The sequence below is a fragment of the Hippopotamus amphibius genome, chromosome 11 (genome assembly GCF_030028045.1).
Source record: "Hippopotamus amphibius kiboko isolate mHipAmp2 chromosome 11, mHipAmp2.hap2, whole genome shotgun sequence".
Taxonomy (NCBI): Eukaryota; Metazoa; Chordata; class Mammalia; order Artiodactyla; family Hippopotamidae; genus Hippopotamus; species Hippopotamus amphibius.
In genome coordinates, this window is record NC_080196.1 from 98,578,484 (window position 1) to 98,598,044 (window position 19,561).

The following is a 19,561-nucleotide window of genomic DNA, read 5'->3' on the forward strand; positions in this document are numbered from 1 at the left end:
GATTAACCATGAAGTTCAGTTTCAAAGATAAAGTTGCCTGCCTGGAATTCTCAGCAGCATCCTAAAGTTCTGTAGGATGTGTTTGTCTTAAACCTGAAACCTTTGATTCACTTTTCCCTTGGTGATGATGCTTTTGGGACGGACTTCTCAAGGACTTCTCAACCCTGGTACCTGTCCTTTCACAAAAGCCCAGAGAGAGTTCCCATCTCCCAGACCAAATCTACATGGCCTTGGCATTCATGAGATCCTGGAGCCCATTTTAAGGGTTTCTAATGGAAAATGGCATTGATTTGTTCTTTATTGCTTCAGAGATTATTGAAAGTGTACTCCTCTGTCCAAGAAGTGTGTTCACATTCTGTGTTGTTTCATGATGTGCTCGGTTTTGTGGGAGACGTGAGGAAGTCAGGTCCCTGTCTTCTTGGGTTCACAGTCTTAGAGAAAAGAAGCTGATGCCACTGGATATAAAGAAGTTAATGACACTTGGGGTAATAGCTGGTGAGCAAGAAAGTCATCACATAGATACCACAATTGCTTGTTACATGTGCTTGAGCCAGGAAACAGTCACTAGTGTGAGTCCTGGGAGTGGGTGGGTCTCAGGGAATCTGTTTTCTTTCCTTCCTGGTTGGTTGAGTTGAGGCTCATAGAATTTGAGGCACAGTGATGAGAGAAACTTTGTGATTAATGTAAATGATCGAATCCATTAAGAATCTCATGTTGCCTCTCCATCCTTTTTTGCTCCATATTGTGTTTCATGCCCAGAAAATCTTCACAGACCAATGGACACTGCTGTCCTTGTGGGAGTCTTGTCATGGGTTGGCGGAAGGGAAATCTTTTCTGCACCCCCCCAAAAGTGTCCCCTCCAGGTTAGCGATGGCCCCCACGGGACTAAATGTAAATGGGTTCCAGCCCTTGTCTGCTTCCTTCCTCCACTGCTCCCTCCCCTTGAAGCCCCTGCAAGCCTCCCCACCCCTCCTCCTTCACCCCTTCTCCCGCCCCCCCCCCCCCCAACTGCTCTCCTCCCACCTGCTCTAAGCCCCACTGCTTCTGCTGGCCTCGCGGGGCAGGTGCTCCTCTGCCCACCCCTCTTCTCGTGCTGCCCTCGCTCGCGGGGTGGCTCACCCACCCTGTGGCTCCAGCTCCACACTGGTTCCACTGCCTCCTGAACCGTTTCTCCTGAAATGCCCACAGGTCCCTGAACTGAACTGAAGCCACTTCCTCTTCCCAACCCCCACCTCCTCTCTGGTCTAATCAAGTGGGGGCCCCACCCTCCCTCCAGCCTGAAACCGGACTCACCTTGGAATCATCCCTCTCTCCCCGTGTCCAGCTGGTCACCACATCCTGTAGCCCCAGCCGCCTCTTCGTGTCCCTCGTCTGCACCCTTCCCTCATTGAGGCTCTGCTGGTGCCTCGGCTGTGTCGTGTAACGGTCTCCCTGGTCCCGACGTCGCCCCTCGCTCCAGTCCGTTCTCTGATGCCCGCGCATGTACGCTCCAGATGCAGTAGTTCTGGAAAGCACACCTGGAGTTGTAACTCTTCTGCGCGACACACATTCCTCACTGGCCATCCTGTGCCCTTCAGTGTGAAGTAAAACCTTTCCTGCACAGCTTCGGACCCCCTGGCTGCCCACCTATACCTTCCCTCCTGACACCTCCTTCCTCTCACCTTCACAGCCGTGGGATGCCTGCATCGGTGTCCCCCAAGACGCCCCGGGCCCTGTCACTGGCTACGCGGCGCCCTCTCCTTGCTGACCCATCCTCCTCTCCCCGCCATAACGCTCTGCCCTGTAGCCATCACCGGCCTCCCGTGAGCCCCTTGAGGTCTCCTTGGTTTCTCCAGCTCCCAGCGTGTAGCGATGGCCGCTAAAAGCTTAATGAGCAAAGGAATGAATCATGCTGACCTAGTTTTTTTTTTATGTTGTAAGTAATGGAAGCTCCAAGTGTGAGAAAACAAAATAATTGGAATTGCAGTGACTTTTTTTAAGCTGGGCCTATTTAAGGATCTTAACTGCCAATTTTCAAAGGGTAACACATGGCTAATCATCCTGGCACTATGTCTTCTTTGGATTTTTAACACATGGAGGGAGGAGTAGAGATGAAGAACCAAGGAAGATTTAAAATCAGTCTTGGGTGTCAAATGCAAAACAAAGGTTTCTTGATATTATATATCCACTTACAGAAATCTGTGTGATTAACCTAACACGGTTCAGAAGACATTAGTGATGCCACAGTTAGAAGTAGACGATCTGGGAAACCTTCCTTAGTTACAGTTAAATGTAACTATTTCCACCTAGTAAGTACAAACCAAACAGAAGATGTTTGCATTTTTAAGTAGACTTCTAATAAAGATTCTGATGATCGTTATAGTTCATGTCAATTATTCATTAAAAACAATTCTCAAACCTCATTTAATATGGGTTTTTCTGACTTTGGATTGAATCAGGTAGAGTAATGCAGTAATCAGAACAGACTCACGAGATGAGTAGGATAATGAGTAGGTGCCCTATTTGTGAAATTACTGCCTTTCCTCTTTAGAGAGTGAAACCTGATTAACAGGGAACTAGCGTATCTATTTTGTGTTCTGGGAATTTAGAGTGAATTAAGCAGCCACACATTGATCTCATCTCCCATATCCAGTCTGTCACCAGGCCCTGCCTGTCCGTTTTGACTCCCTGCTATTTTTCAGTTCTCTCGGTTCTCCTTGTCTGTCCCAGCACCAATACCTGAGCCTAAACTACCATCTTCTCTCATAGATTCCTAGCTGGTTTTTTTAATATCCACCTACAGTGGCAGAGTGGTCGTCTCAGAATGTGCAATGATCATGTCATTGCTCTGCTAAAAACATGCAGAGACTTCCCACTTTATTACTGTCACAGTAAAGACCCAAACCCTTAATTTGCCCTGAAGTCTTGCGTGGCCAGGTCCTGCCTGTTCATCTCCAGGTGTACTTTGCATCAGTGCTGCCCCTCATGCTTTCTGGGTCTGGTCCCCCTAGACTTCTTGCACACACCAAGCTCCTTCCTGCCTCAGGATCTTTGCACATGCTGTTCCTTCAGTTGGGACCACTCTCCCACCCTCAGTTCAGTCCATTATATATTTTTTTTTTTTTTTGGTACATGGGCTTAGTTGCTCCGCGGCATGTGGGATCTTCCTGGAGCTGGGATCCAACGCTTGACCTCTGCATTTGCAGGCGGATTCTTAACCACTGCGTCACCTAGGAAGCCCTCCCACCCTCAGTTCAGACAAAGCCAGCTCTGACCCCAGACCACAGTACTTCAGAGTACCTTTCATGTCTCCCTATGGCAGGTACCATAAGTGACTTCGCATTTGTCTTTATGGTTATGTGTTTAGCATCTGTCTCTCCCATCAGGCTCAGTCTCGGCAATGACTGCCCTGGGTCTGCCTTTTGCTCACCACTGTGCACTCACCACCTGGCTGTGCCTGGTGCAAGGCAGATGCTCAAAACAGAGCTGTTGAACCAAAAATGTGGACATCAGCAAGAGGCCCATGCAGGCCCACCCCACCCCCCATCCCCCCACCCCGCCAGCCCTCTGCAAAACTGCTGACTGTGCGTTGCTGTTCTCTAACCCAAGAGGAAGCACATGCCTCCTTGAACAAAAAGATAAAGTCATTTCTTCAGTGGAGTGACGTTAGCCCAGGAGTGAGATGTGCAGGCCGTCGGCCTTCTTCAGTGCTTTAAGCTGTCCTTTCCTCGTTCCGTAATTAGAAATATTAGACCATGAAGTTTGGGGGTCGCTGTCACTTCATGTAATGAAATTGCAGCTGTTGCCATTTTTCCCCGGTCTGTTGTTTTCCTGATTGGTGAGAATCTGGAGCTGCTGGTTTCATTTTCTACTAAAAAATATTTCAGATGAACACATTTCAGTGTTTGAACAATCGTCATATGCCAGCCAGAAAGAGTAAACCACACACTCATGGGCACCCCTGCCCCCCCCCCGGAGGAGACGCCCTTTCAGTGCTGCGACGAGCAGAAGTATCGCAGGGTCAGCAGGGCAGCACCTGACCGGGTTGCTTTGAAGCGGCACTAGCAGCGGGGACTTCTGAGACGCTGTGCGGTAGGGAGGGCAGGAGAATGGGCAGCAGCCTTGAGGAAAATCCGTGCGGCCCTGGCCTGAGTTGGGTGAAGGCGTACATTCTCCGCTGCGGAGACGGCGCCCCAGGGGGGCCAAAACTAGACAACTTTCTGTCTTGGAGGACAAGACATTTCAGCCGTTACGATGGCTTGTGGTCCTCCCCGCGGCCACAGAACACGCCACAGGTGTAGCGCGGGGTCTTTGGTACGATTGCGTGGGAGGAAAGGGGCAGCTGGGGGGGGGGCATCTAAAAAGGCTCCTGGGGGTGATTAATGGGGAAAAGGGCTGAGAAGCACGGGGTTGGGGAGAGGGAATAAGGGAAGAGGCAGAAACTGGAAGTAGGAGGAGAGAGAGGTGAGAGGCAGAGTGAGGTCGTGGCTGAAGCTGAACAGAACCAGACCGAGACCCCAGTGAGGAGGTGGCTCCTCAGAGACCAGGTCAGGGAAATGGGCAGTTGGCAGCTGCAGGAGACGTGAGGGTGGAAACGTGGGCCGGTCGCCCGGAGAGGCTGGGGAGGGTGAGGACAGCGCCCTGGAACGGGAGGAGAAGCAGCCAAGCCTTCCTCTGTCCTTTTCCATCACGAGGGGCTGCTTCTGGAGGCACCAGAAGTGTTTTTCTCTTTTCCCCTCCCCACCCTGTGTCATCTGTGGTTGACCCTCTCATTCAGTAGCTCTCTGGAAATAGCAACTCCTAGAAAACATTCTGTGCTCGTGCAGCTGAACTGTACTGAAAGCCTCCCTCCGGGCTTGGATTTATTAACTTGTCATTTGGTGTGGATGTGACAGAAAAATCTCATTACTGAAGAGAGTAGCAAGACAGTCTTTGAGGAATAAATGAGGGGGGGAAGAAAAACCATCATTGGCTTGTTAAAAAATACTACACAAATGTAAATGAGTACTGCCTACAGACCTCCAAATAATTGTCAACGAATTAAAAGGTGTTTTACTCTAAGAGACGTCCCATCCCACTCCCTAAGTGGAACTGTTTAGGAGCCTCAAGAAGTGCCTTGACCTTCACAGGACAGGAGCAGATCACCGCGGGAGGCCACTGGATGGGATGGAAGACAGCAGCCAGGGGGGTCACCCGGGAAGGAAGGATTTGAAGAAAAGTAAAAATACAGTAACAATTAAAGTCCATCCTAGGGACAGTACATCAGTGAATTGATGTTGTAGAAAGTGGAGTTCAGTCATGTGGGAGGGAAACTAGAGCCCTTGCCGAACAGTGAAAAAAAGGACAAAAGAAAACGTGAAAGGCTGTGTGAAAAGGAACAACCACCAAGTGCATCATCAGAGAAAACGCTTGGAGAGGAGCAGGATCTGATATTCAGGCCAGAGAGGCTGTCTGTTCCCGGGCGTGTGGCAGGGCTGGGGCAGGGGGCTCACTGGAAGCGGACCTCTGCCAAAGCAGACCTGTTACAGAGCTGAATCTGTACCCCTGGTGATGGATGCGACAGAGGCTTACTCTGGAGAACCCGCTCCCTCGGGCTTGGCTTCCCCTCAGATGTAGCTGGGTGGTTGGGGGGGAAAAGACCACAAGGAATGCCACGAGAACACGAATGTGGTTATCTTTGAATAGGGGAGCTGTGAGTGTATTTTTTTCCTTTTTATTTCCCCAGAATTTCCATGAAAGTACACATTTTGTTTGTTAGATCAGTAGGCCTCTTCCTTCCCTTCTCTTCTGCTACTTACTGCTTTATACACTCTGATGTTAAGCCAGGGCTGGCTCAGAGCAGAGGAGGAGGTCCTGCCTGGAGTACAGCTGCTTTGCTCTTTACGCTCCTGGCCAGCTCTGGGGAGGGGCTTTCTGGGCCAGTGAGCCAGGAGGTGGTGTCTGGATGCACACAAAAGGCTGGAGTTCGCAGGGCTGCAGGTGAATTCACCCCTCAGCCTGACCTTCCTCCGCATCTTTCTTTTTTTAAGTCCCTGTGTTTTGCTCCTTTGGAAGAAATTCCACATATCTTTTTTTATGACTATAAAATCTAATTTTCAGTAACAAATTTGGATTTCTGTGGTCTCGATGGATATATCCTGTCTTTTCTGTTAAACATAATTAAATTTCTTGAGAAGTCAATAGCAGATGAAAAAAGTGTTGTTTTCCATTGTTGCTAATGTATGAAGAATAATTAAGACTCATAAATAACCATAAAATAATTTGCCTTCAGTGATAACATCTTTAAGTGTGTAACATCTTAACAATTTAAAAGCCTCATCAGAGGTTCCCTTGGACACAGAGCCCATTTGCTGGGGAAGAGTTCTGAATAAATTTTACTTACCACCCTTTTATAGTAAGACGTTATTACTCAGTGATAATATGCAGAATAACAGTGATGGTGATCATTGTTTTATCTTTGTAATTACAGACATACCAAGTGGATCTGAAGCCCAATGGGTCAGAAATAATGGTAACAAACGAAAACAAAAGGGAATACATTGAGTACGTATACACATACTTACAGCCTTCTCTTTTATTAAATTGAACAGCATGTTTGGTTGCCGTCCTTTGCCAAAACAACTCATGCCGTATTACGGACGTACTTGTAAGAATATGAGTTCCCTCCTGGCCTGGGCTGATAGGAAGCTGAGTTATGGGATGAAAGGTTTGGCTTGTGTCATGACTGCATGTTGCCGCGGTACAGAGGAGCAGTGGGAAGAGAGAAGGGGCCACTGTTGAGTAACATGGCAGATACTCTGGGAGCCTGTGGGCGTCTCGTCTCAAGTTGAGAATTACAGCAGTGGAGCCGTGTCAGCAGCCAGTGGGGGTGAAACTGGGAACAACCGAAGAAAGAACTTTCTCTCTCTTCTGACGTCTTTTCCATAATGAAAATGTAGGGAAAGCGTCACAGTGGGTAGGGAGAGTTCAGCACATGCAGACATAAGGAATCGTTCCTGATGTTTGTAATTTTGTTAACTCAATCTCAGCCTCCCTTGGTGGAACAGAACGTTGAGTCCTTTGGAAATCTCGCTGTTAAATAATCCTAGGACCTGTGTCCTGGGCAGAAGGTCTTTCTCTGTCGGGCAGGTTACGGTTTCCTCTCTGGTATGTGTGTGTGCTCTGAACACACGATTCCGGTATCTTCCGAGGACTGCTAGCCTTCACACAGGGACGAGGTCAGGGTAACAGTGGTTGGCTCCCAGGCCCTGGTTTCTGCTCATGTCCTGAGTTATAGCCGTGGCCTGAGCTCCTTGTTTGCATTCAGCACTCCATTTCAACAAGCCAGGTTCCGTCCCCTCTCACCAGAATTGATCACAGGACTTGAATTCAGAGAATTGGCCGAGGATCTCAGCATCCTTCCTTAGCATCTGCAAGAAGAACCTACTGTCCTTTCTAATTAGGAAGAATTGGAGAGTGCTGGCGTCTCTGCTTAGATACCCTGACAGAGCATGGACTCCTCCACTTGCAAATTGAAAGCTTGCTATGCTTAATCAAAAAGTGGAAGTAAGATACTGCCTTTCCTGCCTGTTCACGTTACTCGGCACTTGTGGTGAACTTGGGCAGTCTCAGCAAGCAGACGACGTCCTAGCAGACACCGCTGTCTTCATTCAGAAAGTACAGACGTCGAGTAGGTTTTTAACCAACAGTCCACCCCAGGGTGACTTGGTCCGAAAGTCTGAGGATTTGGGACCTTGTGATACATGTTGTGCGTCATTCTTTGCAGTTAATTCTTTTAGGTTTCAAATTGGGGGTAGGGGGTGGGCTGGGCAGTGTCTCCACTAGCTTCACTGGAAAAAGGAGGATTGAAATCCCCGGCGACTCCCTGCCATCTCTATCCCTTGATGCAAGTAGGCCATTGGGCTGGTGATGGCAGCACAGCTGATGAAACCCAACACGCTGAGCGATGGGTGGGCAGCAGGCTGGTCCTCAAGGGCTGTTGCCATGGTGCCACCTCATAAGCGAGAGCCCTCTGACAAGGCCCTTGTGCTGTTTCACAACAGAATGCCTTAGATGGAATCCAAAGTGGATACGCCTGGCAGTGAATTGTGCTGTACACACTAAATGTCACGGGGAATATGGTTTCAGTAGGTTCCTGTGACTCAGAGAGGTTTTACCATTAATCCTCCAAATGTTGGTGTTAAAGTCGTAGCAGTAAAGCGCCGATAAACTATAGGCATCGTTGAAAACCAGTACATTGGATGCTAGGATGAAATATCATATGATAAAATACATTGTACTGGGTATTCCCCTTAAACATGTGTGCATGTGTGTATGTCAGTGTGGGTGTGTACGTAGTGGGTTCGGTGTGTATGTGCATGTGCCCACGTACACATGTATTCAAACCCCACTTTCCCTTCCCTCCAGACAGACGCATTTATAAACTAAGGCTTGATCTGGGGGAAAAGAGGAATCCGTGTTTCTCTGGAAATTCTCAGCAAGGTTTTAGGCTCCACACATGCTCCTTATTCTCGAAAGAGCAGTGAGTAGGCAGCGTGGGCCACAGCAGCAGACCCTCCCGCCCCTTGGCCACTGTCGGGCTTCTCTCCTTCCCCGCCTGATGAGAAGCAGTTGCAGTTGCGAAGGAAGAAGCGAACACCAGTGATGAGGACAGTGGTTAAATGCTCTTCCGTTTTCCTCCCACAGCTTAGTCATCCAGTGGAGATTTGTGAACAGGGTCCAGAAGCAAATGAACGCCTTCTTGGAGGTACGTCGTGCTCACCAGAAGTCTCGCCTGTGCCTTTAGGTTGCGAGAGGATGGCTGTCCTCCTTGGCGGGGCGGGGGAGAAATGATCACACACCCTGAGCCGGGCACGGGCGTGGGGACCCAGGACGGGACTGTTCAGCCACTGCACTGCCACCCTTTCATTGTTTTGTTCAGTGTTTTCTGGTTTTACTGCTGTTATTTTTTAATTTGCCGTCACTGTTTTTAAAGAGAAATCTTTACAGATCCAGAAGGGCAGGTTCCCGCACAGAGGCTAGAACCATCGTCCTGCAGTTTTCGGTGGTACCCGGGGAGGGCGGGGAGCATCTCTGCCTTCTCTGCGGTGACAGGTTCTAAGAAATGTGAGGACCAGGGGCCGTTGCCAGTCATACCCTCCCTCCCCAATAACAACGCCCTCCTCCTCATTGGTCGAACATTTTTTTTAATCCCCTGCCCTTTCCTTGTGGCTATCTGAATAATTCCTCACCCTGTTAAAGGGTGAAGCAGTTGCTTCTCAAACCCAAGTGTGTAATGTCAGGGATGCTCCCAGGCATCTCCCTGAGGAGAGGGGCCCCTCGCAGAGAGTAGGGGGTTCATTGACCCAAAGTGCAATCAATTACTTTTTAAATCCTGATAATGGGTATTAGTTACCTAAAGAGAGTAAGCCCCAATTGCACATGACAAGCTTGCGCTGAACCAGTGCAGAGTTCTCATCAGGCGTTGCTCTCAGGCTCACCCTAGCTCAGTTACCTGCTCGTGGTGACTAAAGCACCAGCCCAGGCAGGACACTCAGGAAAATTCCAGGACTTAGGGTGTCATGTGTGAGTTAGACGCTCTGGAGAACATCACATTTCATACTGTATTTACATGAGAAACCCACCCAGTCCCACCCCAGGTGGTCACACTTTCAGAAACTGGCCACGTGCAAGGCCTAGCGACACGGAGCATCCGCCCTAGGTCACTGCACTCGTTAATGATACCTAACCTGGGAGCTGGGGCAGGTTCTCTGTGTTCCCTGTCTCCTCCCCACTGATCACACTGCCTCCTCCTGTATTTCATCTCTGCCTTCAGTGCCTTATTTTTAAATGGTTTGCCTGCGCATCTGTGGCCTGTGCATTTGAGAACACCCTGACTCACAGCAATGTGTCACAAATGGCGTTTGGAACCCGCCTGCCTGCAGCAACCCACATTTTCATAACATTTCAAATATCACTCAAGTACCTGAATCTTCTGGAGTTGGCTGTTTTTTTAATTTTTTATATTGTGACTCTGCTGTTTCTATCTGAACTAAAATTACTGAATGCTGTCACTGATAGGTATAAATCATCAGTGAACAATGTATTTTTCCTGGCTAACCAAAAACAACTTGTTTATCCTATAAAATTTGTCTCTTTCAAGGAAAAAGGTGTTGAGAGTGATTTTTTTTTTTTTTCAGGGATTCACGGAACTGCTTCCTATTGACTTGATTAAAATTTTTGATGAAAATGAACTGGAGGTTTGTACTGTAAACATTTCGTATAAAGGCGATTTTTTTTAAGTATCTCATTCCTTCACAACTTGATATTTTAATATTCTCTGATGCATAATGTCCGAGCGGGTACGCGTAGATGAATTCTGCTGCAGGTCTCGTAGGGGCTCGTTTGTTTGCCAGTTGGGGACCAGGGAATAGCAGGAGTAGTCCCCTGTAGATCCCTGGCCCAGGAGAGGGCAGATCAGGGACCGAGCGGACGGGGAGAGGCCCGCTGAGCTGGGTTCACAGCCTGGCACTCGGGCTGGGGGTGTGGGGAGAAGCTGCTGCTCCCGGTAGAGCTGGGTGGTGGTAGCAACCAGCCGGGGTGGCGGCACCGCACCCCCAGGGCGGGGCTGCCTGAGGACCTCGGTCCTCCGCGCACCCACTGTGGCAGCCCAGTGGGGACCCGGCCAGGAGGCGGGTGTGAGCGTCCACGAGGGGCTGCAGAGCAGGGGTCGCCGTGAGCGTGACGTGCTCTGTGCTGAGTGGGGAAGCGTGCCGGAGAGCAGCAAGGTGGTAGCGGGAGGTGGCTTCATGTTCAGTCGTGCCAGCGTCTTTGTGTTGATGTGGGTGAGAACTAGGAGTCTGAAAAGCAGTCTCTCCGCCTCTGTGTCGAGAGAAACAAGAGGAGGAAGGCTGTGTCTGTTGAGAGGCTGTTGACGGGACTCAGTGGCCGTGTGTCCCGTGAAGCGTCCCCGTAGGCTGGCTTTCTGTTCTTTTACCTGAAGAAGGAAATGTCCAGATAGATGACGTCGTAGGAATCACGTAGAGGAAGCCCTTTGTTTGACAGGTGGGGAGACTGAGGCAGGGAGAGGTTAGTGACCTCACGGGGTCTTGGCATAGTCAGGCCTAGGAACCCGGTTTTCAGGCCTCTGGTTTAGTTCTTTTTCCATTTCACCCTGGTTGCCTGTGTGGGAGCATCGTTCGTTTGTCCACAGGAAGCCTGCCCTACGGAGGGCTAGGTAATAAGAAAAGTGGAGCCAAGCCTGGTAAGTCAGAGAAGCAATTCCTGCGTTCGGACAGGCCTGCAGCCTCAGGCCGCCGGGCAGGTGAGGTGATCGCCCTCGCCTGGTGGATCGGTCTGGGAAGATGAGTTCTTGCTGTCATAAAGTACTAATTCTGTTGGGGGCCGGGGGGTATTTTCAAATATTGAGACAGATGACCTCTCAGGAGAGGAAACAGCCAGAGTAATGAATGAGCAGATGTAAATGGAGCCTAAGAAAATCCATGGGCACGGAGCTGAGATTTGAGGGGTGGGGAAGGTGATTGATTTGGACTTTTAACTTCCGACGTGACATGCGGTGGCTGTACAAGTGTTGGGATCGGGTCCCCTTGTCACCTCCCTGTCTCTGATCTGCAGAGGCAGGCAGGCTGGGGAACACGCATTCCCCTTCGCTTGTTTCTGGGGGTCGCTGGCATATGTGGCTTCGCACACGACGCAGCGCTGGCCTTGAGAAAAGGCCTGTTCTCTGCTGTATTTCTCTGGCTTTCACGACGTGCCCCATTCACCTCTGGTCCATCTCTCTCCCAGCTGCTGATGTGCGGCCTTGGCGACGTGGACGTGAATGACTGGCGACAGCATTCTATTTACAAGAACGGCTACTGCCCGAACCACCCTGTGATCCAGTGGTTCTGGAAGGTAAGGCAGGGCCCAGTCCTGTGCTGGCTTCCCTCGGTCTTGCTGCTGGATTCAGGGCTGTGTTGGTACGTGGCCTGCTGGGAGAGAGCAGCGCGTCCCCGGCCCCCAGCCACAAGCAGCCCTCCCCGCTCCTTTCCTGTCGCTGCGGTGGACGGCAGAAGGCTGTCTTGAATCAGCCACACTGTCTTCCTCGCCCACCTATTAAAGTGCTTTTGTTTGAGGAAACCATTGAGTAGGAGGACCCTGAAAGGCAGATAATTGGATTCAGGGATTAGAACTAGTCCTCCAGAGTGTGAATGAGAACTGGGAGGCATCTCAGGGCAAAAATGTGCTTTGGGGCTGACGTTTCCAAGATGCCATTTTGGTTTAAAAAACTATTTTCCCAACTTTTTTTTGTTAATTCCAACAGACATTTTGATCTTTACATCTTTCAATCAAAGACGCAGATGAAATCTGATTTACTCTCTAAAGGCTAGTATTTGCACTGTTCGTTATAGGAGGGACATGAAATAGGAATGAGTGGGTTCAAAGGAAAGAGAGTAAACTGACTTTAAAAGAACAATTACAGGGGAAAAAAGTGCTGATTATTTACATACAGAAATAAGAAATTGTTGAATTCGTCTTAATTTCTAAATATGTATTATTAGTAATATTTCAAGTGCAACAGAGAAACATAGAGAAAAGGAAGAAAGCAGAATCTTTAAATCCTAAAATCTTAATCCATTCTCAATCAGCTTTGATTTTGGATTTTTTTTTTTTAATGTCAATTCAGGTAACTTCACCAGTGAAGCCAACTCAATTCTTAGAATAATTCAGATATGTAAGGTACACAGATTATTTCAGAAGCCTAGCCTGGCCTCTGTTTTTCTTTCTTTTTCTGAAGTGTTGTCTTTAGAGAATTTATCTGCAATCAGAAATGCTGCCTCATAACCTGGGTTCCCCTCCTCAAACTGTGTGTATTTCTAACTGGCTCGGGGGAACTGGCCAGCCTCACGTACAGAAACGTGAGCTCGGTGCTGTCAACGAGTTTGCTTTTTTTACCACTTATTTTGACCAGTTGGCAGATGATGAAGGAGACGTTGTGATCTCTTGCTTTCTGAGATTACAGAGGCCGGTATTGCGGTAGCCATTAAAAAAAAAAAAATGTTTTCAGAGTCAACTGTCTAGGTCTTATACTGCAGTATAAATAAGGTGACGTTTTGACCGCCTGCGCTGCAGCACACGTGCCGCGTGGGTGTAGTGACTTCCTGCCTCCGTTCGTAGGCTGTGCTGCTGATGGATGCTGAGAAGCGTATCCGGTTACTACAGTTTGTCACAGGGACGTCCCGCGTACCTATGAATGGATTTGCCGAACTTTATGGTGAGCAGGGTACCATGGGATATCATCCTCCTGCCGAGTGTTTCTATCCAGGCATCCGCCGCTGCCCAAGAAGACTCTGCCTCCCAGGCATCTAGCCACGTGGGTTTTGCATGGACCCAATAGACGTACATCACGTGAAGAGATGGGGCGGCGTGCCGTCACCTCGGCTGTTTGTGTAGTTACCTTTATATAAAAGCAGGGGGTGGTTTTTTGTTTTTGTACAGAGAGCCGTAAGATTGGTCTTCTCTTTTTTCTTTCTTTTTTGTTGTTTTGTTTGTTTTTTGTTATATCCTCAAAAACAACTAGATTTTGTAGAATCGTCCATATGGTTGGTTGTAAACTGAACATTGAAAGCCCTCCTCCCCTCTGTGAGGCAGAATTCTTCAGTGCTTACTGTAAATTAAAAAATCAGTTTCTGCTCTGCATAGTAAAGGTCACGACGTTTCAGTTTTTGCCCCAGAAGTGGTTTTAAATTTAAACTTCCAGGGTTGGACCGAAAGGCTGTAGCTGTCCGCACGTCCATGTGTTGTCATGTCTGCTCTGTTCAGCTTGGCACGATTCCATTCTGGTGGCGACACAGAGTCTGTGTCCTGAGGTCGTGCAGACTTTTTCTTCCTCTGTTGTTAAATACTGACTGTTATGTCACAGTCACAGAGGGGTCCCCAGGCTCACCCCCAGGCATGCCCTGCCCACCCCTTCCTTTCCTTCAGCCCCTCCTTCATCTTGTTCTAGTGCCTTGAGCACTCTTAGCGTGCATGCATTTATTTATTTATTTATTTATTTTTGTCTAGGTTCCAATGGTCCTCAGCTGTTTACAATAGAGCAATGGGGAAGTCCTGAAAAACTGCCCAGAGCTCACACATGGTGAGTGACAGAAAACCACACAGTTGTGGACAAACGGTATTTTAAACACTTAGCTGTGTATGATGCTGGGCTACAGGCGAGAGTGCTACATTCCCTGCCCATTCAGCATTTAGAGCACAAACTGTCAGTGGTACAGGTGGAAATATAAATCGTGCAGTGATGCTAATGAAATGAAGCCACGGTTTGAATGGGCCTGGTTTTTTTGGTATGTGAAGGGTTAAGTCCCCCTTCCTGCTTCCTGTGGGGAATTCCTCCTCCAAGCCCCAGCCTTCCCTAATTATTCTGGGAAGCAGAGACTTCACTATATATTCTCCCCACGTGGATACGACAGCTCCCAACCTCTGAACAGATTGAGTTTTTACTCCAACCTTAAATGGTTTAGGAGCATGGATGAAATTCCCCATAGCAACAGGTTTGTAGAAGGCCTCCATGGCTGTGCAGAACCCATAAGTCTCTGGGATTTAGTAATGTGCGTCAGGCCAGGGAGACACGTGCTGGGTACAGCCGTGCTCAGAAGGCCTCTGGGATGCAGGGTGGGAGGAGGCCTTCCTAGAGGGAAACGCCAAGGAGTTTCGTGAAACCCAGCACAGAGAGGACCTCAGGAGCTCTCAGGGAGCTCCTGCCACTCCAGCTCCAGTGTCCCTTGGGTTGGTTCCCCCACAGGATTTGATTTCTTGCTCTTAGGAAGCAGGTGGAGGGGCGCCTGTGGATGGTCAGCCACCAGCATCCTCCTTTCACACAAGAAGTGGGGCTGCCGAAGCCTCTGGGCCGTCCTGTGCAGCCCGGCACAGCTAGCGGAGAGGTCTCATCAAGATGCATGTGTGGAAAATGGGCTGTGGACGGTTTTTTGCTTCTGTTTGATTCCCTTACCTCGACGGAAAGCACGTTTCTCCCCATTTGAACCATTCATAGGACTCTCAGTGGAAGGGATGTGGTCCGTGCCTGTTGGCGCCGGGAGAACAGGATGACTGGCTAAAACTGGTCGATGGCCAGAACAGTGTCCCTGATCCTCTGCCTTTATTCCCAGGGGAGAATGTTTGGGCCCATTTGGAGCTTTTATTCCAAACAATATCAGAGTCAAATGCCGCTTTCTGGGCTCGTGGGCCTTCATTTGAAAGGCAGCCAGCACTGAGCTGAGCCCCAGGACTGTCAGAATATGGGCAGGGCCCCCAGACTCAGACAGGAGTGCAAGCTCTATCCCTGGGCACGGCCGGCCTGCGTGGGCCCGGCCCTTGACCTTGATGGCAGCCTGAAGTACACTCTCAGCGTTCGTGGGGGCTCTTGGGAAGCTTGCTCGTGATCTCATCCTTCACAGGCTCCCAGATCACAGCGTTTGAACTGAATCTGCCAGGATTAGAATCTGCAGTTAAGCTACTGCCTCGGTGATACGGTTCACTTTCTCTCCAGACTCTTCAAAGAGAACCGAGTAATTGAGTGTTCATCCTTCGTTCCTCTGTGACCATATAGACAGATATCTGGCTGTTGAATTCTTCTGTTTCGGAGACTACATGCTGAGCCACCACTAAAATACTGCCCAGATGAGACCCTGAACTCAGTGGTTCTCAACCTTGGCTACACATTGGAGCCACCTAGAAAGCATTAAAACACACACACACACACACACACACACACACGTGCGCGCACGCAAGGGTACCACTTCCAGAGATTTTTACCTACTTGATCTGGTGTGTGACGTGGGCCATGGGATTTTCAGAGCTGCCCAGGTGGTTACGGAGGACAGCTAGGCTTTAGAATCACTGCTCTTCCGTCGGAAGGACAGAGGTCTACCCAGGAGGAAGCAACCCTGCTGGCTCTTACCGAAGTCGCTCTTCTCTGTGTGTCACAGGATTAAAGCAGCCAAAGAGTTTATTCAGTGATACTGCCCCCAAACGAGGAGGAGAGAGCTAGTTCTGCTGGAGCCATGCCGGCTGGTGGGGTGGGACTTGCTCTGTTTTCTCTGCTGTGGCTCTCCTGCTGTCACACAGGAAGCACGCGCTCTGCTGGCTGCTTCACAGCGACAACCATACCTGTGGCTGAGTAAAGTCTAGCCATGTGTGTGTTTCGTCTCTTCCACGTTTTATGAAAATATAAAGTACACAATTAGGCTTCAGGATTAAAACCTGATTTACTAGGAGCGCAAGGGCTGGGGGAGCTCGTTCTTCCTGAGCCTCCGTGAAGCTCTCGGGTATAATTGCTGAGTGTCTGACATTAAAGGGCTTCATTCCTTCGTTCTATCAAAGGTCACTGCTCGGATATTTAAAATTCTGCTTTACTGAGAATCACGGACCCACCTAAAAATAATCTGCTTCAGCCCACACGTCTTCCGCACGATGAGGCTGCAGCACTGAGGGTAATGAGGTCTCAGCTAGCTGGTGGTGGGCCAGCCCTGTCTCCTGATGTCAGAAGTAGTGGTAGCATTTATTAAGCACTCTGTCTCAGGCATCGCCCTGGGCATGTCACAGTGATTCTAGAGGTAGGTCGTGTTACTGCCCGCTTCTTACGGATGAGGAAACTGAGGCACAGAGTGCCAACATAATTCTAAACCTCAGCTCTTAACACTCCCGTTTGCCTGTCCCTCTCCAGTATTTCTCGAACTTGAATAACATATGGGCCTTTTTTAAAGGGAAAAAATGGCCACAGATCCTTGAAATCCCACAGGGACTGCAGGCCCTGGACTGTGAAATACCAGCTTAAAGTCAAGAGGACAGCCACCTCTTGGGAAGGGCTCTTGTGAGTGGAGCCTGCAGGAGTGAGATTCTGTGCCTGTCACTGGTGAAGTGATGCTGGAGATCTCACCATCACAGTGAACCCGACATTACTTCTTCAGGGCTGCTGGGTTCCTGAGACCCCTGGCTGGAGAAGCGCAGTGTTCTGCTCTGCTGTGTCTTCTGGTGCTTGGTGACTGTTGGAAAAAAGCCTCAGAGCTCAGTGTGTCTCATGAAACACTTTAGGGGTGTTTAAAGGGCCACACGGACACGTGTCTGTTTCTTACTGCTGCTGGCAATCATTAGCTTTTACAACGTAAAGAAGTTGTTCTGCTCGTGCTTGGAAACCTATGTCAGTGCCAAGAGGGAGCAGTTTTAAATGCTGAGGCAGCGGAAGCAGATCTCGGCTTTGGAGCCATCCTGGGGCTGAATCCTGGCTCTGTTGCTTACTGTGTGACCTTGGGCAAGTTACCTAACCTCTCTGGGCCTCGAATTCCTCCTCTATATAGGGATGAGGCATTACCTACCTTACAGGCTAGTTGCTAGGATTCACTGAGGTGATAGATGAAAAGTCCTTAATGGTGCTGGCACGGGGCAATTGCTCCACAAGTGTTAGCTCTTCCTAAAGCATCAAGAACTAAGGTGCGCGTACACGTGCACATGTGTGTGGCCATCGTCGTGACAGGTGCCCCCCAGCAGCCCCCCGACGTGGGCATCAGTTCTGTGTCTGGGGCTCCAGCTCCTCATGCCCCATGGGCGCCAGCGGTGAATGGTGAGTGTGTGATGGCCGTGGTCGCTGGCTTTGGGTGCTTGCCGTGCCCAGACCCCCTTCATATATTCTGATCTGAGCCTCCCAGCACCTTGCAGCAGTCTCCCCATTTCACAGAAGAGCAGACAGATGCAGAGAGGGAGGTGACTTGCGTGAGATCACACAGCTGGCAGGTAGCAGAGAGCTAATTTGAATTCAGTCCTGTGGACAAGTGCAGTCCTTTGTTCACAGAGGTCACGTGTATGTCTGGAGGCCTCACTGTCACTAAGGTGACTTGTAACACCTCTGCCAAAGCCCCCAGGTAGGTAGGGGCTTTTTACAAATGCAGCTTTTCACGTGCCGATGACTTGCCTGACTTTGGTTAGAGGGTAGCTCAGCATCGGGGTCCCAGAGCTGCAGGCAGCCTGGGTTCTAGTCTCGCATCTGTGGTGCTATCAAGGGTGAGACCTGGGGCACATTGACCCACCTCTGGGCTCCAGGACTCATCACCTGCCTCACAGGACTGTGCTGAAAACAAAGCAAGATGCTACCGTGGAGAACCACGGGGCTTCCTAAAATAGTGTCGAATGAAAGAGAGCGTTAGAAACAGACACAGCCTGTTTCGAGGGTTTTGACATCGAGCATGTGTCGGTTACCTCGCCTGTCTTGTCTCCCTTCCCGGCAGGGATTGCCAGGATCCGCGTTTGGTCCTAGTAGAGAGGTTTCATGGACTACTAGAAAATTCTTTTCTCTTCCCCTGTAAGTTAATATAAATATAGCACATTTGGTGCAGGCAGTGTCATTGCTGGAATTTACTTTTTGATAATCAGAAATATTTTTGCTAGTTGAGACTTTTATATCCTCTTGCTAGAACATCAAATGCCCCCTTAGCCAAATCTAGGAAGTGCTGGTGTAACTAAAGGCTAGGGATGATGGCTTTTTACCTATGCTTTTTTGGTTACTTTTGCAGCTTTAATCGCCTTGACTTACCTCCGTATGAAACCTTTGAAGATTTACGAGAGAAGCTTCTCATGGCTGTGGAAAATGCCCAAGGATTCGAGGGGGTGGATTAAGCACCCCCTGCCTCCAGGTGGTTGCTCTTCAAGCAAGTCCTGCTTGCACTTTTGCATTTGCCTAACAGACTCTGCAGAGACGCTGGGCCGGCGTGGCGCGGCGCAGGCTCCTGGAGCAGAGCCTCTGCCATGACTTGCCCCCGTGCTGACATGGGAACCCAGTCCCAGGTCGCGTTCCTGCATTTTCCACCACAAATTACCAACTGGTTGATGTGTATACTAATTACATTTCAGGAGGACTTATCTATTTATGTTGTGCCTCTGTAGGCCAAGCCCTTAATAAATATTTTACATACTTTATAATGACAGCGAATGGAATTAATCACTCTACAGGTATAGTATTACAATTCATGTTTACTTTTTAAAATCATTTAGACCGATTTGCAGATTTTATTTCACTACAATTAAAGACGTCTCATGTACTTGGAAAAGTGAGCATATTTTTTTTGTATTTGAATTTCATGCCAGGTTTAATGTCAGTGACAATTCTTATTTTTAAAGTACTTGGACAGCCCCACCCCCTACCTGATTAGCATTGGAAGAAGGACTTTTGTCCAAAAGCCTTCTATAGACAAATACTTGGAGAGAATTTAAACTATAACATTAGGCATCATGGCAGTTTTTTCCATGCTCAGAGTAAAAACAAACGGGATATTACATTTTTTGTACAAATTTAGCATAATAGCTACAGGCTGAGAGAACTGTAACATAGCATGACAAAATTTGTGTTGACTTGAAGGAATCACACCATTATTCCTTAGAAGTAATTACGTGTGCTAGAACACATCTGAGGCAGGGTTGGACTATCATTTCTCGTAAGAGAAGCTACTTAACCCTTCCTGATGCTGTACAGTCCTTCTATCATATTTTCCTCTTTGCTGTTCATAGTAGAGACACTTGAACGAAACTTGGCACCGCGTGATTTGAAACTGGAAACCAG

The 19,561-nt window shown here is 49.0% G+C and overlaps 1 protein-coding gene across 3 annotated transcripts in view; it reads left to right on the forward strand.

Annotated features, from left to right (window-relative positions):
- The window catches only part of NEDD4L (NEDD4 like E3 ubiquitin protein ligase), a 220,963-nt gene extending 201,907 nt beyond the window's left edge, over positions 1-19,056 (forward strand). For all 3 annotated transcript variants that reach the window (XM_057698419.1, XM_057698420.1, XM_057698418.1), the window contains 7 exons: positions 6,449-6,522; positions 8,665-8,725; positions 10,158-10,217; positions 11,764-11,871; positions 13,135-13,231; positions 14,023-14,095; positions 18,519-19,056. In XM_057698419.1, coding sequence (XP_057554402.1) covers positions 6,449-6,522; positions 8,665-8,725; positions 10,158-10,217; positions 11,764-11,871; positions 13,135-13,231; positions 14,023-14,095; positions 18,519-18,621 — 576 coding nt within the window. In that variant the 3' untranslated portion in view covers positions 18,622-19,056. The remainder of the gene's footprint in view (positions 1-6,448; positions 6,523-8,664; positions 8,726-10,157; positions 10,218-11,763; positions 11,872-13,134; positions 13,232-14,022; positions 14,096-18,518) is intronic.
- The last annotated feature ends 505 nt before the right edge of the window (positions 19,057-19,561 follow it).